At 35.0% G+C, this 23,167-nt stretch overlaps 1 protein-coding gene across 5 annotated transcripts in view; it reads right to left on the bottom strand.

The window, feature by feature from the left end:
• The window catches only part of MTA1-like (metastasis associated 1-like), a 172,255-nt gene that overhangs the window by 43,250 nt on the left and 105,838 nt on the right, over nucleotides 1-23,167 (bottom strand). For all 5 annotated transcript variants that reach the window (XM_089640921.1, XM_089640923.1, XM_089640924.1 and 2 more), the window contains exon 3: nucleotides 18,260-18,367. In XM_089640921.1, the coding sequence (XP_089497047.1) occupies nucleotides 18,260-18,367 (108 nt within the window). The remainder of the gene's footprint in view (nucleotides 1-18,259; nucleotides 18,368-23,167) is intronic.

Below are 23,167 nucleotides of genomic sequence, written 5' to 3'. Positions count from 1 at the left end.
ATTTCGATTGTGAAATTTTCCTGCGTAATGACAATTTGCTTTGAAATGTTCACATTTGGAACTAATGGTTAAGTAAATTCAGGTAAGCGAGAAAGTAGGTACCTGCCTATAAGCAGAAAATTATTTTATGGTTATTTGATTATAAATCCTACATTTCAAATGTATATTTTTTTTGTTTTCATTTTTGACGGATGATTTTTCAAGTTTACTAACGGTGTTTATTCGAAAGGTAAATTTATGACGTCTCTCTAGGTTGTAAAAAAAGAAATATAATTAAATTATGAATAAAGAAAACTAGAAATACTTGTTTTTGAAAGGCGTGTTGCTCAGGTAAGATACTTTCAGCTGCACAAATACTACAATTATAATAATATCCCGTGATTTTTTACGGGTCTGCGCTAGTACAAACATAAATAATAAATATTATATTACGTAGCATCGATTAATGTTAATCACATGTCTCTGTACGTGAAGCAGATAAACAGTTCGAATGTTTAATTAAAGGGAAATTTGTAAATTCTTTTTATTCAGTCTGGTATTTCTCGATTGTTCGATTATAGTGTTACGTGTATCGATACCTCGATTATTTTAACGCAGCGTCGTTTCTATCTGGAGTATGTAGATTTGAAATATTCGTTTAAAGTAAGATTGAAAATATTGACTTTGCCCTTAGCGTGGTCAGGAGGTAGGAGGAATTGTTAAATTTGATAGGCTTTAAAAAAAGTGGTATCTATTACAGTTATAAATAAACAAGATAACATTAACTGTTTGCTATTAGACAGCGTGCAGCAAACTCGTATTATAATAACCATAATATCTTTTCTACGGTAGCAGTCGTTCAGGGTTTCGTTTGGAATTATTACATTGCTTCGATAGTAATTAGGGTTGATCCTTCGATTAGCTTGTTGCGATGCTCATTTGTAAATTGTACAAGGTTGATAGTTTTCTCGATATGTAGTTTAAAAAAATGATTGTGAATATCGCATTGAAATCAAGCTCACACCTTAAATAGGCTTGCGGGAGATCAGTCATGGTTCGGCCGGCCATAGGGCAACTAATTAAAGGAGAGTGGACTCCCCCTCCCACCCACCCCCACCCAAGCACAACCCCTCCCCCACCCCACCCCCCGGTTTTATGACGCGGGGGGAGGAGATGGGGAGGGGGTATGGTTTTTCTACTCGGGCATCCTTTGCCTGCTTATTGATCCAGTCAAATGTGAGGGGGAAGGTTGTGGGGGCGCGTGGGTGGCGGCACGGGTGGGGAGGCGTCCAAATAAATCTGTCCGCCGCGACACCCGTACCACCTCTGCAGCCCCCCCCCCCACCCCTCCCCTTCATCACCCCACCCCCACCCGCCCGCCCTGGCACCCGAGGGGGTGCCCCCGCCCCAGCATCGCGAGATGAAAACACAGGAAATGGATACGCGGAGATGATAACGCCGGCGTCACCGCTAACCCTCTCGCGCACCACCCACCCCCCACCAAGTATTGCGCATTCTTTTACTTGGGATTTTCAATTAAAATGGCGCAATAGAAAATAGGTACCCGCCAGATACTAACTATCTAAGAAAATCTATCCATAGAACGAATTTAAATTAAATAGAAAAACTCCCAAGACAAAGAACGAACAACACCGCGGGTGGGAGTGGGACCATTCCCAGTGGGAAATGGAAAATGGAGGTACATATTATTATTACGTAACATTGGAGATTTCGTACAGATACCGACATCGTGGTACTTTTAAACTGGACAGGAGAACACATCTACCATGATTATACTTACACCCTTTTCTTTGAGTTTCCTAATCTTGTTACCACTAGATAACAAAAATTGGCTATTGGCTATTTTAGCATTGGCTAAAATAACAACTTTTTAATGGACCGAATAGAACAAAAGGATATTATCAACATAGGAATTCCCTGATGATACCAGACCTGGAAAATCGTCGTTTTTTGCGGCGTGTGGCCTACGTTACTTAGCACACATTACCGAATATTTCAAAAAAATCTGATCAGGCAATGATCACAATAAACACACTGATCAGTATTACTTATGAAAAAGTAAGCAATTACACCACAAAATGCTGCACAGGTACGTAATTAAGTGTTTATAGACGAAATGGAATAAAAGTAGCATACGCCACACAGCGGAATATCAATAATATGACGTAACTACTAGTCTTTTACGTTTCGTTTTGAAAGTGGCGTCATTTATATGCAAAGGAGAATACATAAAGGAGGGTGGCGAGATTAGCAAAGTTGGGGGGGACGTGTAGTTGAAATAAACAAGTAAGGAAGCTGCCTAAGCCGCGGTGCTGAGCCGTCCGAGCGGATTAGATGACGTTAGGTGTACCTATAATAATTTCTGGAAATGTGCTGATCTCGACGTATTTATAAGTTTCGCATACTGAAGCTGTGAACCCATTTTGGAAGGTTCGTCAACCTTCATTACCACAACAAGTGCATAATCTATCCAGTGGTGTAGCCGGATATTACCGGACCCAGACGGATTTACGCGACAATTAAAAATGACTGCGAAGAGCAAAACGGTTGTCAAAAGAAATAATATAAAAAAATAATTTAATACACGCACTTCTCGAAATTAAACACAAAAATAAAGGAGGAATTCGTAAAACTACTAAAAAATACATATTTATGGAAATTTACAAAGCCCGGTAGGTGGTTTTTTCTAATAACGCAAATGAATTGAGAATTATTTCTTCGATTTTACACCATATCAGGATGCAGAGTAACTCGAAGAATCAAGTCACAGTGCTTTGAGAACTTGTAAGAGTTTGAGACTTCAGCTAGTATTTATAAAGAAAACATATTATTATAGTAAGGAACTCCACACAAGAGGCCACGAAGAAAATAATTTTCCTTAATTTAATTGCAAAATAAAAAGAAATACATAAATGAAATAAATAAATTTTAGGCCATCAGTCAAATTCATTAGTAATACAATTCTGTCAAGATTTAGAACTGGTTTTGAATGTATTAAAGCTAATGTAGGTCTGAAAAATATTTAGAAATAGGCGTTATGAATCATTGAATCATCCCTCCTTTCGATTAATTCACGTAAACACGTTCCCTTAGTAAAACATTATTGTTCTAATCTAAAATAGGTGAAGTCAATTTAAATAACAATATTAATACAGGAATTAAATCGCAAAGTTTTTAAGATTTGGAAGAGAAGTGTAGTGAAAATCGATACATCCGACCATTTGTCGCTATCACGTATCTAACAAATAACATAGGACTCAATATTATAATACTCGTTACCATTTACCGTTGGTTTTAAAAACAAAATTATTCAAAAAATCATATTTAATCATTTAAAATCATTTATATTCTCATGAATCTAAGCTTCTTTTTTAATTATACTATAAAAAGCCAGGTTTTGAAGTTTTCGGTAATCGTTTGGTTTCGGTTTCCTCCTTATTGTACTTTATGTTTAATGTCCACCTATTATATAATATTTTAATGTTTTCCTGTTTTATATAATATTTTAATTTTAAAGTTCTTATTTTTCGTGCACTGTCACTGTCTTTTATTGTTATCCTCTACTAAAATAGCACTGTTATTGTTAAATTTTATTCTCTGCTTTTGTGTAAACCGTTTATTCTTTATTTCATATTATGTAATTAATTTTTTTTAAAAGGAACACAATAGGAAATTTTATTTTAAGTTTATTATAGTTAAGCGCACTTGAAGTGAAACAACACAAAACTGCGCTATATAAATGTTATGTTATTATTATTATATATTACACGGAGCACCCACGATGGGCTTCGTTAGCTAATAACATAGGACCAGAGATGTGCGAAATGGGTACCCAAAACCATTTGAAATGCAAAATGGAAATGGGTCAAAACTTTTCCATTTGAAAATGCAAAATGGTTTTTAGAAAAGCATTTCAAATGCAAAATGCAAAATACCTATTTTCAAAATGCATTGAAAATGCAAAATGGTTTCTCAGGTCAAACAATTAAAATAATTTTAGAATTTTTAAACAATTTTGTCATTTAATAATGGACATCAATGTAGAACAAACATATTACATGATGGTAAATCCAAAAACACCACGACTACAGATTATGAAACCACAAAAAATTTGCGTGGGACTAATGTTGCCAACGTAAAAACATAGAAACTGCTATCTAACATTTAATATTACAGCGTCATGGCCATGTTCAGTATTTGAATCAGTATTTCTTGTAATGGTATCACTCAATTGCCAGGGCTCCTACCAGGGAGCAACTTGACAAATGTAAATTATCTCTCATAGCGAGGTTGAGGACCGAATGATATTTGGGGCTTATGAAAAAAAGATGAGTGGAGATAGTAGGAAGAATGTTGCAAAAAAGCATTTAAAATGGAAAATGTATTGAGAAAAGCATTTAAAATGCAAAATGGAAAATACCCATTTTGCATTTCCATTTGAAATGGATTTATTTGAAATAAAGCATATCTCTGCATAGGACTCTATATTATAATACCCGTTACCATTTACACGGAGCACCCACGATGGGCTTCGTTAGCTAATAAAAATAGGTAAATGAATTAATAATTTTTTTTTTAACCAAATTAACACATTGAATGTAAGTGAGTATAAAGATGGTGTTTGAAAGAGAGATTACGAAAACAGTGTGCTATACAGTTGTTGATTGTGGGTGCTTGGGCAGGTGGATGAGTTTGTGTATTTGGTAAGTATGTTTACGAGAGATGGAAAGGCTTGAAAGAAGGGTAAATGCAGCTCCATTGATGGAGGACTGAACGCGCGTTTGGCGCTAATAAAAAAATTACCAAAGAAGCTAGCTGTCCACAATACAATATCTTGATGTATGGCAGTGAGGCATGTAATTGGCAGAGGAAGGTTGAAAATAAACTGAATGCTGTAGAAATGAGATCCCTGAGGCGTATGTGTGATAAAACCATATCCGACTGTGTGGCAAATGTGGAGATTCACAAATAATACGAGGCTGATGTAAGCGTAATAAGCAAGATTAAGAAAGGGACGCTTAGGCGTCTTGGGCGTGAACAAAGAAAGAAGTGTGAGAACATATGACGCGAATGTGGATGGTGGAAGTCGGGGACGCCTGAGGAAGACATGGCACGATCTGATGAATCAAATACTCAATCAATCAAGAGTTAAACTAAAAGAAGGGTATATATGTGGCGATGTACGAATTTGAACCAAGCAAGGAGGGTGTGCCAATACCGAGTCGTTTGGCGGTCCATCCTCTCTGCCAACCCCTGCGGGGAACAGGCGTGATGGTTAATTAGTTAACACATTTATAACTGAAGGAGAGTGGGAATGATGTAATTTAGCGTCTGGGTAACCTAATACAAAAATAAGGTAACAAGGACTGGTAAACGCTGGAACCGCACAAGAGTCCCAACTCCTCTCAACTCTCTGGAGTCAGTGACACTATGGCAGCCCCTATTGAGGTATGTTGTGAAGCTGAATGTAGCGGGGAGTGAAAGGAGATGGGGAAGAGGAAGGTGGGCAAGTACCTGGATATTCAGATCTGGTCACTGAATACGGCCAAAGTCATTTCAAGCAACGTTTCAATTCTGAATGGTGGTTTTGATACTGACAGAATCTTCCACCCTGGAACGTACCGCAAGCATACTATATATTATTTTTAATCAGTAATTTGTGAAAAGATGTAAGGATCGCGTAACTGTCAATATGTCAGAGGCCTGAGGGGTTACCAGCCAAGCCAGTTGGAAAAATATTTAATGTTTTCAAAATTTTGTTCGATATTGAAACATTATTTAATGCTTTCGAGGGTAATCTCGTTATTGTCGGCTAAACCAAATAATGGTCAGGAGTACATTAATATCTTCTAAATTATACAAATATCGGGTATTTTTGTAATGTCAACATTAACAAAATAAATAAATATGTAGATTAGTGGAAATCGACTGGTGACTAAAATAAGTTTTCATTTAGTCATAAGACTTGCTGGTTTATTCTTTTTTTAAACAGCTAAAATCAAAAAATATAAATAATTAACAAGGTTAAATAAAACTACAATACGTAGTAGTTAAAATCTAACATCAGAGAAATGTGTTAATAATTACTATAATACCCATACAAAGGCTTTTGTCTTTGTGGGATTATTTTTGTTTACACTTTTTTTTATTTCTTTGTATTTTTTACATATTTTGTACTTTCATTTTATTACCATGTATTTTATAACTGTTCGAAATAACAAAAAATAATATAAAAATTAAGTTAGTAAATGAATTACTGTGTATGGGTGTATTTAAAAAAAAATATTTTTCTATGAAAACCTTATTATGATAACTTGTGCAATAAGGTATCAGGGTGATCTGCAAATATATTGGCTGCAATAACGACACAAATCAAGTATAATAATATCCAGTTTTGACTTATTTAGCCAAAATTAACCATTTCCATGTGTACTTATGATTTGTAGAAACGATATACCAGAATTAACCAAAGGTCCCACGAGACAGCAGAAGGACCAGTTAATTGTTTTGCAGAAATTCAAATGAACGTTGTCATCAAATGGCCATAACCTGTCATTCTCAGTCCCGTTAAACACCTATTCTAGATGCGTTTCAGTTTTCTATCAAATTGTAATACGCTGACAAGCTTGAAGATGATAGTTGTCCTCTTCTACTGATCACAATTTGTTCAAAATCTGAAACGGACATAAAATCGAAATATGACGGGAACCTTTCAACTGTCAAAAAATAAAATGGCGCTGAATGACCATTTGATGACTTTGTCACAAGTGAATTTCTGTGAAATAATTGGGCCTACGCGTCATTGCCTCACGATATTATTACAAAACTTAGAAAAAGTTTTGGTCCAACCATAAAAGTGTTACATTCTTGCTTAACCTGAAACTATGGCAAATATATAAAATAAAGCAAAGTTAATATGTATCCACATAATTACATAGAAATTGGAAGGTGGGTCCACCATATCCACAGCGGGCGTAGACGCGACATTCCTGGATCGATCGTCTGTGAGGATATTTATAAATGAATTCAACGCAAATTACTGGCGACCATTATAATATCCAGGGGGAGGTGGACGGTAGGGAGGAGGGGAGGGACGCGAAAACTATAGGGCGGGGGTTGCGCACCCACGGCGGCCGAATCAATTAGTCGATTACGAAAAACTTTACAAAAAAAACTCCAAGCATAACATACAATTTACCAGATTTGCAAGGAATCGAATTGCTAATCCAATTAAAAATCGATTGTTTGTCACGTGAAGCGGTTATTTGCAAAGACTAGCCTTTACGTAATAAAATACATTGATTGACGTTGATTTCTGACATTATTTGGACTAAAAATGCATATGAAATTTTGCTCGCCGGTGCCATTCTTGATGTTTTTAAAAAATCGTCAGGTATCGGACAGTTAATAGTCGGGTGACGATGTGTGGAATACTTTAATGTTAAAAAAACATAAAAAGTCACCGGAGACCATATATTCCAATTCATTTTTTACTCCAAATAAAATCAGAAATCACTGGAAAGTTAGTCAGGTTCGTCCCTTAACACCTTGTATAATAATAATGATGATATTATGTACAGCGCCGTTTTCGTGAAAAATCATATTTTCTAACTCGGTTAATTTTCGGTGCTTCAACTAAAGATGTGCTGGGAATTGACATTTATACTCAAATTTACAACATGTCTAGTATGGACGAAATAAACTAATCAGTAATCTAATCACAGTGATTAGATTACTGATTAATATAATTATGTACAGATAATATGCGATTTTTTGTTGAGCAAAACGTTATTAAAAAAGCAGACTTAAAACAAGGAATAGAGGGGAGGGTTTTCTATATCTGTTCAAATAGTTATATTTGAATCAAGGGAATAATATATTCATATGTGATGTTGAGATTGATTTTGCAGAACGATGAACAATGCGCAGTGGAATTTTCTACTCTATGCAAATGGCCAATAATGATATTATAAACGGGGATTCAATTTATATAATTTTCTATCAAATTATAACATAGATGGCGTAAGCCTCTCAAACGTGGTTAATCTAAAGAAACTAGGTATAAGGGTGTAATTTTGATTTGAAAAAAGGTCGGCTGATAAGTGAATACCTAACTATAACACGGTAAAATGTACTGTTACACCACAACCATATAATAAGTAAACAAGTAATACTGTTACACCACAACCATATAATAAGACCACCATTCAGAATCGAAACGTTGCTTGAATTACTTAACCCTTAAAGCCTATGAAGGACATTACTAGCCACAAACGTCATATTTCATTAGAGGACAGATGTGACCGGGGCGTCAATGCATTATTAAAGTATTTTGATCTTTTTTCTATAATGCGTAGATATGTGATTTGATCGTTATTGGAAAGATAAACAGTCATTCTTCTAAGTTTGTCTTAAATATGTATACATACATGGATAAAATTGGAAGTGTACGATTACAAATTGCAGAATTTTTTCACAGACAGCTGAAAGTTAAAAAAATATTTTAAAATTTTAATTTTTTTAATTGTATAAACGGCATAAAACGTGAAGTGACAGTTTTCTTATTAATTTCCTACACAAAAGGAATGTGTTTTCTAAACACCGAATTCTTTCGAAATTATGGACGTTTCGAGTCAAAATGACCCGGTAAGTAATGTTAAATATAAAAAAAATATTTTTTAGAAATGTCATTCTTTATTTCTAAAACTAACATACCACGGGAGCATTTTGAAATTCCATGAAATTTCAGCATGCCGTTGTGACTGGTAGGTAAATATATTTTAAGAACTGAAGGGTTAAGTATGGTGAACAGATCTGAATACTATTAATTGGCTATAGTGAGTAGCCAATTCCTTCCCATCAACCTAAAAAGCCATGGAAAGGCATTCATTCGTTTTTGTATGAATGACATTCAAAATAATCACATTACATACTACATTATTTAATCAAAATAATCGACATGTTTCGGAACCAATGGTTTCTTCGTCAAGATAAATGTTTAATGAAAATTAATAAATATGCGAATGGACAAATAACTAAATGTAGAAATATTATAATGAGCGGCGGTGATGAATTAGTTATTATTATTTAACCTGTTAACCGGGGAGTTCAGTTTTGAATTACGCAACATATAACGGGCGCGAACTCCTTCACTAGGACGTATAAATACGTCACGCCCGGTGGACGTTAATTTTATTTATATATTTTTTTTATTTATGCATCAAAAAAAGTGAAAAAATCGAATTAAAAAAATAGAACATTTACAAACAATTATAAAGATTACAAAAAAATATAAAAAAGGTTATAATTACAGAACAATAAATAAAAGCACACAGATAAAAGAGAAACATTGAGTTTAAAAAATTAAAATATGTAAAAATTAAAAACTCAATTTCCGTGTGATATGTTCGGAAATATACATCCCGCTCGTTCCAGGGCGCAACATATATTTCAAGGACGTATTTATACGTCCTACCCGTACCCGATACTGTTTAGGTTTGACGTATTTATACGTCCCGCCCGGTTAACAGGTTAAACAATCACACAATATAAGTAAAATTATCATTAATTTGTGATTATTGCATTAATGTTATAACGATGGCTTAAAGATAAAATAATGTATTTCCATAATACATAATATTGAGAAAACTGAGTTTGAAGATTTGCAAACCTGGAAAAATTAGTTTTTAGTTACATATTACAGTACTTTAATACTGTATGTAAATACAATATGTTGGCATCGACTTTCGTTTAGCATAAAGATAAATTTAATTGTTAAGGAGATACAAGATCTATACTCATTTGGAGGATTCACAATTAATTTTTAGCACGGTAGGTTTACTAGATGCAATATTTGAACCAATAGAAATTTAAGCTATCTTTGGTACATTTCAGTACATTATACCTATTTCCGACCAAAATTGGAAATACAATATTTTATCTGTAAGCTTTCGATATCAAACACTTTTATAAATCAACAAAACAGAATCATAATTTTCAATGCATATAACGGCTTATGATTGATTTCGGGTATTTTATGGGATAGGGAATGGGACATGTCACAATAAAATGAATTAATAACATAGGTAAAGACTATTTTTATACGCAGTTTCAAATTGTTCTCAAATAGCTCTGTTTATGGCTTTTAAGTTCAAGTTCCCTCCAGCCTTACAACATACTCAAATTGGGGATGCCATAGTTCCACTGGCTCCGGACAATGGGGAGCTGACTCTTGTGCGGTATTTACATATAACATACATAACGGATTTAAAGATGCCAACACAAACAGCAATTGGAATTTCGAATGTAGTTTATGTAAGGAAATGAATATTGCCCGCCTTTCTTTATAAAAAAATAAGACCAATCTTCAGACAGAAAGAATGGGTGCTACCCCTGCCCTAGGGGAAGAGCGGGTGGTTGGGTATCCAAACCAATGCTGGGGGGGACCAGGAAGGACCGGCGGTGTACGGAGGCTAAGAGGGGGCGGTTCTGGGTTGGGCGGAGGGGGAGGCGTGTGGGGGTTTGGGAGGTTTTGAACCGTACCACCCCCCGAGTCAGCCGAATGTCGGTTTCGTATGTTTCGCACATATTCCTAAAATTGAACTGTACCCGTATTTCGTGCTTCCCCATCCTCTCATCAGGCAAGGGTGATTGTAGAAGCAACCCCGCGCGTATACCTACCTACAGATGTAGAGATGTAATGATATACTATCGGGCGATAAAGACAAAAGGGCGCAAGTGAATAATACTGAATAAATGGCGCTAATCAGGAAAACGAAGAAATTAAATCAATAAATAAATAAAATTATGAATGTTCTGGACTCATTTTTGATTCGGAACATGTGTATATTATTTGCTTGAAACTTTTTGGTTCTGGACACAGAGGTCGGGGGTTCGCAAACCAACGTAAAATTTAAATTAATTTACATAAGCTATTTCATACACACATAAGTGTGTACTTACGTATGTCAATTTGGTACATACGTTATTTCACACATAAAGAGGGTGTTAAGAGACGTTCATGGCTTAGGGGGTATTTCACCACTCTATTGATAGCCTATCCATGGAATAACGCATATTTTAGATTTATAATGAGTCCGAGTTTACTGTTCGGTAATAGAACCTAACTTAACAATAGTGGCAATATATCGATTAAGTTAGTTGAGATTTCTACCAATCGCGAGTATTCATTTATAATAATTCAAATAAAATCACTTGGTTTGAATACAATTTATTGTGTACATCTTTAATATATAAAAACAACCGATTTCGATTCAACCTGAACCTTCCATCGAGTTATATAAAAATATATTAAATTAATTGCAGTGTTACAGCGTATTTATAGAAGAGGGAGAGAGAACATCAACTTAGGTGGGGAGAGGGGGGTGGAGGTAAGAGACAGGGGAGGGTAAAAAGTAGGGAAGGGGAATATGTTTAAAATGGGGCTATTTGACAATTCTAATTATTTATTTAACAAATTCTTTTTATTATTTTCATATTATTATATGTTGCAAATTCTGAAAACCCTACACTTTTAAGGCACTTTAAAGACAAGGGTTGTTTCACAGCATTTTAACAATTCATCAAATTACAGCGTTAATTTTCATGTTCTGTGAAAGTTCTATTCTATTGTTATATCATTATGGGCAAGTTGCTCCACAGAACTGAAATAATAAGAGAACTTGAACAGAACATTCACAGAGCGTGATAATTAACTTTTAAATTTTAAGAATTGTTCAAATTCTGCGAAACAACCCGTCCTAAGTGTTCAATCACCCTCGTTAAAACATTACTCGCAGTTTTACAGTTGTGAATGAGGAATACTTGGAGCAGGTGGATGGGTTTGTGTATTTAGGAAGTATGTTTACGAGAGATGGGAAGGCTGACAGAGATATTGAAAGAAGGGTAAATGCAGGTAACTCCATTAATGGAGGACTGAGCGCAGTTGGCGCTAACAAAAATTGTGCAAAGAAGCGAAGTTAGCAGTCCACAATGGAGTGCTGGTACCTACCTTGATGTATGGAAGTGAGGCATAGAACTGGCAAAGAAAGGATGAAAGTAGATTGAATGCTGTTGAAATGAGATCCCTGCGGCGTATGTGTGGTAAAACCATGTATGATCGTGTGAGGAATGTGGAGATCCGCAAAAAGTGCAAGGTTGATGTAAGCGTAACGAGTAAGATTAAGAAAGCAACGTTTTGATGTATGAAGATGGTTTGGGCATGTAGAGCGAATGAGCGAAGAAAGGAGTGTAAGGAGGACATATGATGCGAATGGTAGCAGAAGTCGGGGACGCCCGTGGAAGACATGGCACGATCAAGTGAATCAGATACTCGAGTCGGGCCATGTCAAAAGATAGAATAATAGAAAAGTGTGCATGAGACGATGTATGAATGTGAATGATACAATAAGTGTGTGCCAAGACCGAGTTGTTTGGCAGTCCGTCCACTCTGCGTACCCCTGCGGGGAAACGACGTGATGGTTAGTTAGTTAGTTATTTTATTCTAATTATTACAATTATGTATACCTGCAAATTGTTTGTGAGTATTTACATAGTGAAAGTTTATTGGTTTATTTATTGATATACGTTATCTTATGGATAAGCCATCAAGAGGACGGTGAAATACATATAGTTGGCAATCCTGAAAAAATGACACGTTGGTTTTCGATAACTTTTTTTCAAGGAAAAACATAAATAAATCAGTGGATCGGGTGGAACTCGGCTGAATGACCAGTAATGATGACATGAAACTGATATTTAGTTGGTTGTTTAAAAAAAGAACTGGAAAAAAGAAACAGTAAAAAAAAACACCGGGACCAACATTTTTACCCCCAAATAATGTCAGGAATCACTGGTTAAAGATAGTTAGGTACGTCGCTTAACAAACTCTATAGAACTTCGTTCAAAAGTGGAAGATACCTACTTTCAATATAGAATTGTGGTAACATACCACAATTCAGAATTAAAACGTTACTATAAATGGCTTCTAACAGAGGCGGCTCGTGACAGAATTTGCCAGCAGTGCATTTCACAAATAATGGTAACATGTAAAATAGGAAAATAAAGTGATTTAAAGGGAACTACATACCCAGTACAAATAATTCATTTGTAGAGAAAATCCATTCGTCGCTCTTTCATTTGAGAAAATTCTTCAATTACAAGATTATTAAAGTCTGGTATAGACGAGATCAAACTTTTTTCGATGCTCATCATTGATAAAGCATTGAGACGATCTTGGGACATAGTATTCCTCAGAAATGTTTTTACACGTTTCAACGTAGAAAAACACCTTTCGCACTCGATAGTTGTCATCGGAATAGTACAAATTATTTTTAACAGTTTCACTATTTCACTAAAACACTCCACCAAGTTACACTTGTAAAATAATTGTAAAATTGATATTGCTCCGTCAGCATTCGCGAAATCATCTCTAGTTTGTTGGGATTAAATGAACTTCGGTTACTTTTGATAAAATCAATGTTAACCGCAATGTTTTCATTAGCACTCATTTTTAAAAGCTTTTTGCAGAGCAAAACTCGTAAAAACCCTTAAAACGTCGCGTCAATCGCCAATAATGAATACTGCCAAGTTTGCAGATATGTAGATCGCGCCGGTAACGCTAGAATATTATAACATTGTTAATTAGTTCGAAATCTGTCAATCCTAACTAATGCATTCCAAACGTTTTACGCATGTTTAAGGTTTTTGATATATATCAGGATGTTTCGGCGCATGCGCCGATAATGCACAGACCAGCTTCTATCTCCACTGCTCTAACACATCAACAGCCGTTATGGGTCTCTACCTGTCTCGCTCGTTTCACGGTTCCGACCTATAGAGACAGTGCCTATAGAAGGTACATGGCATGTCTCGGGCAAAGCCGAAAATGCACGGGTTGATATATTACACTGTTTTTCGCATGCGCGGGAGTCTAGTACAAACTTTGATTGGTAAGAAGATTATAATGATCTGGCATGAATTCTTGGTGAGTGAATCTACGAATTTACATTTCTAACGTATATCGATGTTTGGCAGTGCAGTGCACAAATGCACTAAGGCAGGGACCGCCTCTGGCTTCTAATATGTTTAGATACCAGTTCTGAACAATTGGGTACATACTTCTCCTCATTCTCTAACATTCAACAATTCTTCTTCCAAACCTTATTTTAAAGTCAGTCCTGGAACTATTTATTGGATAACCAACACCTCTGCCATAAGTCACCCCAAGTGGTTCGCTACGTTTGGTGATTTAGCAGGGGTTCCCGGGTTCATCGGGTGTGTTCAGGATGCCAGGAGCCACCAGATGCGTGCCAGATCGAAGGAGGCTGGTTAGGGGAGACCCAACGCTTTACGCCGCATTGGGAGGGATATATTCATTTGTCCGTCACTCCTGGACACACTGATTCTCTAGATTTCTACCCAACCCTCATACCTTTTACCTTCTCAGAACTTCCTCTCCTTCCTTTCCTTAAAAAAGAACATCCACAGAGCAAAAATGAATGGGGTTGCTATAGTTCCACTGGCTCAGGGCATTTGGAACCCTTGCGCGGTATTACATAAAAAAATGTAATCAACATACGCGATGACGGTTTATCGATGTCCCAATGATGTCAGTGTGAGTGGATCAAATAGGGACGAGATACGGTAACCTTTCAACGAAGGCTTCAACAAATTGTGATGACTAAGATCCTGTTCCAAAATAGTGCCAGTTATGGATATTGGAGGATTTATCTCCTCAACGAAATGAAATTCTCCGAATAATTTTTTTAAAAGAGAATTGTCTTAAAAAGGGAGCACATCCACTTGATTATGATCCCAGCTTTGTTTTAGGGAAAACGGATTGGTTAACTTAGGCGGCCAAAGGAACAGACGAATGAACGAACTATTTTTGAAATCCATCAATTTTTCGTATCCACAATCTATACCAGCGAGGCCAATGAACGCTAAAACGTTTCAAGCTGCAAAAAATATTTAAATTGTTTAAGCAGCTGATCGATCTTTTTTTATTATACTGTCATTAGTAACAAACCTAACCTAACACAACTTTTGGCCGTAAAACTCTCAAATTATATCTCAGCGTAGTATGGATTAAAACAAAGTTGCGCGCTGAAAAAACAGTGCAAACTTCAAGATGCCAGAGCACTCGAGAATTTTAGCAGCTTCAGACAACACAAAGATTTCTGATTTAGATATACGGTAACTGACGCAAATACAACAATTTAGAAACATTTCTCATCTCTAAATAGTATAAAACAATACTGCTATGTCTATATGCGTCTGTCTGTTTGTGCGCTTAATTCTAACTTAGCAAAGGATTTTGATAAGGTTTTAACTATCATTTAGAAAATTTCTTCTGAAAGGTTTATATATAAATATAATACATGCATATTATCTTTATAGAAAATAGAGAAATGTCGATGTTTTGTAATCAAGTCGTAAAAAATATATTTTAGGGCGCTTACATTGCTAACGCTGGCTAAACCTTATGAGGTACGTCAAAATAATGTACAACTGAATTGTATATCTTAAAAAGGCCTACAGATGGTCCGCGATGGTGTATGTCTATCTCATAAGGGGTTCCATGATAACTCAACACAGTGATTATTCAACACACATTTAAAAAGTGATATAAAGTCATTAACAACGATGAATAATTTTTTTTTTAACCTAACCGAACCCTTTAACCCAGCTAAAAAAGTTTTGTATTATCACTTTCCATGACTTTATATAACTTTTTTTAAATGTGATGAATTATCATTTTGATGATTTATCCGGTCACCCTCATAAGGATAACCCCCGGCAACGCCAGGCACACGTCAGCTAGTAATATATATATAATATGTGGCGCAATGATTGTAGCAAGTTCATTATGTTTGTAGCATTCTCTCGGTCACTCCGAGGAGGAAATGATTCGGCGGGAGACCTCCCGGACAGAACTACACCTCTCCCACCCACAGCACAGACTTATAGACTAGACACGTGTGAGCGTGACCCGAGTGCCTAAATATTATTAAACATTCAATTATTGGAACTAAACTAAATACAATCCTGATGGATTAATACTTGGCGCACGGAGAAAAATGATCCCGTTAAAAAAGTGATAGCACGCCAATTTCTCAGTAAAATATTACTATACTTTTAGAATATATCGAGAACACGTTTTCTTTTTCTAATAAATATCATGACGGAATGAGACAATATCAGTATTAGTATGAACACGTGTTCCGCCGTCCTCATAAAACATTAGTTTTCAACTGATACTGTGTCAGGAACTCTGTCAATTATTGTCATTAGTCAAAGGCCTGCAGTCCCGTTTTTAACAGGAAAACGTATAATTTGGCCAGATTTTTATATCAGTAAGTTTTCTCCGTGCGATAAGCAGATTGTAAATGCAACATTTGAAGATGCGACTGATAATTGTGAGATTCGGTCATTTTTATGATATTCGGCCTCTGACAGATTCAGACTTAATTTTTGTGCGATGCCGAATAGAAAAAAAACTACACACAATAATATATCGCAAAAAACGTGTACAATTTAATTTTAAAATAAATTAAAATATTAATTGAAGTTTAACGTTACGAATAACCCGACATTGTTTAAGTTGACGCCAATCATCATAAGTGGAAATAGCTGCTTGTGCAATGATGGAAACTTAGCTAGCAGAGGATTGAACCCGACGCATTTATCTACTCGATTACAAACCGGAATGATGTGATATTAAGTAATAGCCGATACGTTACATTTATGATACTATAACCATTTCACTGCCGATATACTAAAAATCACCAGTTAAGGCGATGCCATACGTAGTAATGTAAAATCGTGTGTTTTTGGTTTAAAAATTTGGTCGCCTAGATATGTTTCAGATGCTTTAATTAAATACTGCCAGTAGAATACATCCTGGCCTTTGAAATAATCGAGCATTTTTTAGATAAATCTTTTTATAAGCCCAGAAAAAAATAATGTAAAGGCCTATGAAAACTGCTTTAAAATTCAAAATCTCCTACTTACGAACCCATTTTCGATTATGATTTTATTGTATAATGTGGAAAATTAAGTTATTTATAAAAAAATCGAAAAAAAATTAAATATTTATGCCTGAACATCCATAAAATAAAATAAAAGGCACTTTTTGGCCACGTTTTTTTCTTGCATAAATCAAAACAGGCGGATGGTGTTAAGCGGGAATTTAAACCTTATCGCCATCTACGTAAGGGTTGTTATTGATAGCGGCTCAATTAAAAATATTACACGACGTAGTGCATCGCCTTAAGATTTATTCACATTGATCAGACCATTACTCTACGACATCGATAAACTTTGAGAGCATCAAAAGACGAAACGAATAAAAATATTGTGATATATGTATTAGGAAAATCAACCAGCGAAAAAACTGTTTTTTTTTACTACGGTATATTTTTAAATAGTTGTATTTAAAGATATATACTTTTTTGGTTTGACTTTGAGGATTGAAAATTTCTCCCCAGGGACTCATAACCGTGTGAACTTTTAAAACGCCTTTTAATTTATTTATTTTTGGTTGGACTAAGGATTGAACGTTCCTCCCAAAGGACTGGATAAACAACTAAAGCAAACTCTAGATTGTATGTTACCGAGATTTATTTAGTATACTAACTGCTGTAATTTTTTATGTCATCCAATTTCAGAGAAATGCTTGAGTGTCACATAAAGTTGATAGAATGCATTGTCATCGACAACGAGTTTATCTGCCTAGTTTTAGCTCGATCGGGTGTCGGGAAGTGGGTTAACTTCCACTTCCAAGATTCTACTACAATCATTAATTTATTTATTTACTCATCCAAGAAAACGAATGGGGAATTAAAATAGATGTATTTAAAAATCCCAGACTTCTGTTTCATCTGAGGTGACTGACGGGTTATAGGTAATTACCTAACTGTCTCTTTTTCATCTCATTTTCCTTCCACTCCGTTCAGCGTAACAACATACCTCAATTTTCGCAAACATACAATTGGAGATGCCACAATCCCACTCAATACAAGGAGTTCCCGTGTGGCGACATTTACATAAAAATTCAACATAAATCTGAACATGTTCCTGTTGCCAACCTAACAACTAACACCATTGGTGTACTTACTATAACAAAGAACAACAATTTTATTCGTAATGCTGCAATTGCTAAGCCTAGGCACGCGTCTCCGACTTAGCTTACTTCTCTAGCAATACCGAGCGCGGGGGGTGCCGGGTGCTAGGTGACAGAGAGGGGGTGTGGACTCACCTATAGCGGGGTCGAGGACGGCTTGTGCTGCTTGTTCCTCTCCGACGGGTGTTTTAAGCCACATCTTTTTCAGCTTCATGGCCACGGGGGAGTCTTCTGATTGGGCCACTGCAAACAATTACAATTAGTAATATTATACTTCATAATTTATTTTTATTTTAATGCACATTTTATACATTATTTATTAATAATTATTTCGCTACCAGTTTCGATACATCCGTATCATTAACAAGCGTTCTTAAAACTAACATAAAAGTATACAAATTATTAGATATTGCTAGGGGGTGGAGAGTTGAAGGGGGAGAGCGGGAGGAGACAAATAAGGAAACACAATTAACAAAGCAATAATTGCTGTTTTTTTTTATTACCGCCTTTTTCATTGTACTTAATTTAATTTCATCTCAGTTTTATTTTATTAATTCATATTATCTTTTCGTTGAATATTATTAAATTGAAAATGGGGCCTCAGCACCCACTGAGGCCCCGTTATCAAATAATGTTTCAAAATATATGTGTAAAGTTATTTTATTTCATAAAAGTGATTTAAATTATAATCAAATCAGATTTTCTTTTTTTTGTAATTTCGTAAGTTTTTTTGTAAGTGGCGGACAATTTAAAATACTTATTATTTTCTTTATTAAAGCTACCGCCTGTTTCCAACAAATGATTGGTAAACTCAAAAAAATGTTATTCCAAACATAGTTCGTGTTCGCCGATCCTGATTTAAAAAAAAAATTATATATAAAAATTAAGTAACAACTGTGAGTTAGAAAATAAAATGTCTAGAAATTGTGACATGGTTAATGCAGAAGAAATACAAATGATACAATATTATTATTTTAAAAGAAAGGCAAACATTCCCAGGCACCGAACAACCTGACAAAATTTCATTTCCTCCTGATACCATGTTTATAGGCGTAAAATATTTGCTTGTGAAGAGATGGATGAAGTGGCTGGCATAGAATTGAACCCGTGACGCCTGGGTGGAACCAGACTCTTTGACCACTCGGTTACAAGAGTCTGAATGGAGAGGTCGAAGGGTCTTCTAGATTCGGCCCACCACGCACGACTTGTATTGAACACAACGCCAGTATTTGTGTGTTAACCGTTGAGATAAGTAAGATATAAGAGTACCCACAGACATATATGTCTATGAGAGTACCATTAGAAATTGACGCCAATGATTCGTTTCTCATTTAATTTGGCTAATCAATGCCCAAATAAAAATAAAATCACCTGGATGAATTATTGATCAATTATACCATTCGAATAAATATATCAACCTTAGTCGGACATCGTGGTATATACTTACAAACAACTGATTCTGGACATTAGAGTATTGTATGGCAAACCGCACTCAGTGGTGATTTTTAACGCACGTTGTTAATGTACCATGTTACGACTGTCAAATGCGTTTATGTTGAGTGATTTTTCTACCTCGATTATAGTGAACTCCTTAAAATTCTTCCAAAAAGTCGTAACTTTAATGTTTGCAAATTTTTTTAAATTTTTAGTTCTGCCTTCGGAATAATTCAATTTGTAGTTTTTGTTCATTATTAAATTATTGATAGGTTTAGTTTTGGTGTGGGACTAATGAATTTTTTATGACCTTTACCTTTTGGAATACCAGATGGAAATAAAAAGTGAAATCAAAAACGAACTCTAGAAGTATTTCATTCGCAAGCGATTATGTTGACAATTTTAATGCACTTTCTCATGGCATACAGGTGTAAATCGCATATCAAAAAATTCCAGCTAGGGTGAAATTCCAATGCCAGCATCGCACGAACGGTTTGTCGGCGGGAAAAATTCTTGTCACTGGTGCACGAACGGTTTTTCAGATGTTTGGGCAAGGGGATAAATATTTCCCGTAAGTATTTTTGTACGAAATATTATATGAAATTTATATTATTTCAAAGAGTATATCCACATACATTGAATTACTTTATTAGTGCTAGATAGCTGAGGCATTTTTAAGGGTTAATAATCAAAACAGGATCAAAAATAGATTAATAATCAAAATACGTTTGAATAAATAATTAACAAGTAAACCTATTTAATTTGAAACCTTCAATTAATTATCACTACTGAGAAAAAAAAAACATAATAATTAATAATTTCGTGAACTGAGAACATTGTTCCCCGAAATAATACCAAGGATAGTTATTAGTTATGTAACACGATCACTTAAACTAGTTCGTTATCCACCAAGTCCGAATCCAAATCAATTTTTGAAGTAGGTCAATTCTATTTGGAACATATTATTCTATAGGCGATATTCCCAATGTCGCCAGTACATTTTATTTCACGTCAAGTCGAAGGTAGTTCACTGAAAGTTAGCATGATTATCAAAGATACGCCAATCCATCTAGTTTAATGACCTCATGGAAATCGTTCATCTCTTATTTAATTTATTTTATTGTTTTCAGACTATTATCCAATAAAAACAAAACATATAACACGAACAGAGAAACAATAACAATGACAAGAGAATGTTACCTTCAAACTACCTGACTATAACAAGACAAGAGAATGTTACCTTCAAACTACCTGACTATAACAAGAGAATGTTACCTTCAAACTACCTGACTATAACAATGACAAGAGAATGTTACCTTCAAACTACCCGACTATAACAAGACAAGAGAATGTTACCTTCAAACTACCTGACTATAACAAGACAAGAGAATGTTACCTTCAAACTACCTGACTATAACAAGACAAGAGAATGTTACCTTCAAACTACCTGACTATAACAAGACAAGAGAATGTTACCTTCAAACTACCTGACTATAACAAGACAAGAGAATGTTACCTTCAAACTACCTGACTATAACAATGACAAGAGAATGTTACCTTCAAACTACCTGACTATAACAAGACAAGAGAATGTTACCTTCAAACTACCTGACTATAACAATGACAAATTGCACAAAAAACATACACCAGGAAGATAATGTCTGAAGAACATTTTGATGGAATGCATGATTTAAGCAATGTCTCAAGTTTTTTTTAGTTCCATGGCAGACCTGCTGATGGAATGGCAATGTACAAAAGTAGTAATATTAACATTTATAATTTTTTAATCCAAGGAACCAAATTTTCAATATAGTGCGTAATGAGTTTTAAAAAATATATGTTCACAATTTCTACTATTATATGTCTTGTCAAATGTCAGGTCGACATTAGTGCCTGTTCTAAGGAACAAAACGCTCCAGATATGCGTTATCAATTCATCGTTTCAAAAAACTACAATTTTAAAGCCGAAAACACACAGAAATAAATTAAAAAGGTACAAGTTACTAAAGGAAATTTTAAAAGACAAATTCCCAGTTTACGAATAAATCGATTGTTTTAAATTCTTGCCACTCCTATCTTTATAATTTAAAAACGATGTTTGTGGATGATGGAGTACTACCTACTTAGCAAGCAGATGAATGAACCCGTGTCACCTGGGTGGGAAATTGGTGCTTTAAATCACTCAACTGCAAAGTAGATAATATTTTAATAAATTATGCAAGCAAAGATGATTTTGTAAAATATAAATTTGGTTCACCGGTCGATAATATATATTGCCGGTGGGGGACACATAATATAGGTTCCATGATAACTCAACACAGTGACTATTCAACACACCTGTAAAAAGTGATATAAAGTCATTAAAAAGGATGAATTTTTTTTTAAACCTATCCTAACCTACTTAACCCAGTTAATAAAGTTTTTGTTTCATCACTTTCCATGACTTTATATAACTTTTTAAAGATGTGATGAATTATCATTTTGATGATTTATCCGGTCACGATAATATATTATATCAATGTACATTACTTTATTCAAAGGCGAAGGTTCAATTTCATTTACATAATGTCAAACCACAAAGCGATTGTTTTCCATGGAAAGATAAAATAAATACAGTTAATTTGGAAGAGTACCAGATGCAAGATAAACGGATTAACTCAATTAGTTAAGCATTTACCTGAATATAAATGGTAGTTATCTACTGGTAATCATGTCCTGACAACATTCGAAGCTTTTTCTATTGGGAAATCGTTTGGCAAAATAATTTAGTTACGAGTGTTTGTAAAAAAAAAGAATACAGTGATTCTTTAGTTACAATTATTTTGGAAGAAATATATTCTGAAGTAAAGTTTTGCAAGTTACAGTTAGCTTGTTCTTGGATCGATGCTGCAAGTACTGGTGACGTCAGACCGACGAAACCTCGTAGAAAAACATCAATGCCGTGGCGTGGGTATGAGCTCTCCAAATAATAAAAGGTTTTATTTTATAGTTCTTCGAGAAACTATTCTGGAATTTCCAGTCGAACTTGGGAGATATATTCGGAAAACAGCTCCTATTGAATACCAAATATGTTTTACAGAAAAGCAACGGTTTTCAATTTGGATCAACGGGGTTTTTGTAAAACAGAAATAACGTTTCTTAACAAAATCCATTTAAAATCATGAGAAGGCATAAAACATGAGATGACTTTCGAGAAGTTTCTGCTATATATAATACTGAAAGAAGAAAGGTAAGCATGAGCTATTATATTTTATAATCATTTTAAAGAGCGCACGTTTGAATGTATTACCGATAGTATTCAAACTGGTTCCAAGTTAGGAACACGCGACCGCGGTCCCCTCTTACCCCACAGTAGTCCTACGATACAGTACACCACCACACAACCAAGATTCTCTTTACATTAATTTGCCTGTACGTATCTGTCTACTCACGCAATTAAAAACTACATCATACAATCAAAGGGACAATTCCGAATAAAAAGAGCTCAAAATGCCATGAAATTTCGTTCAGAGGTGATAAGAAATAATTTATTTTATATGACAATAGAGAAGAGCGCCCCATTTGTACAATGTAAAGACAGGGGAACTATACCACCACCGGTTGGGCATG

This window comes from Hesperophylax consimilis, chromosome 16 (assembly GCF_061612785.1).
Source record: "Hesperophylax consimilis isolate HC1 chromosome 16, BYU_Hcon_1.0, whole genome shotgun sequence".
NCBI lineage: Eukaryota > Metazoa > Arthropoda > Insecta > Trichoptera > Limnephilidae > Hesperophylax > Hesperophylax consimilis.
The sequence above is the reverse complement of the archived record's forward strand: the minus strand, read 5'-3'. Positions and strand labels throughout refer to the sequence as shown.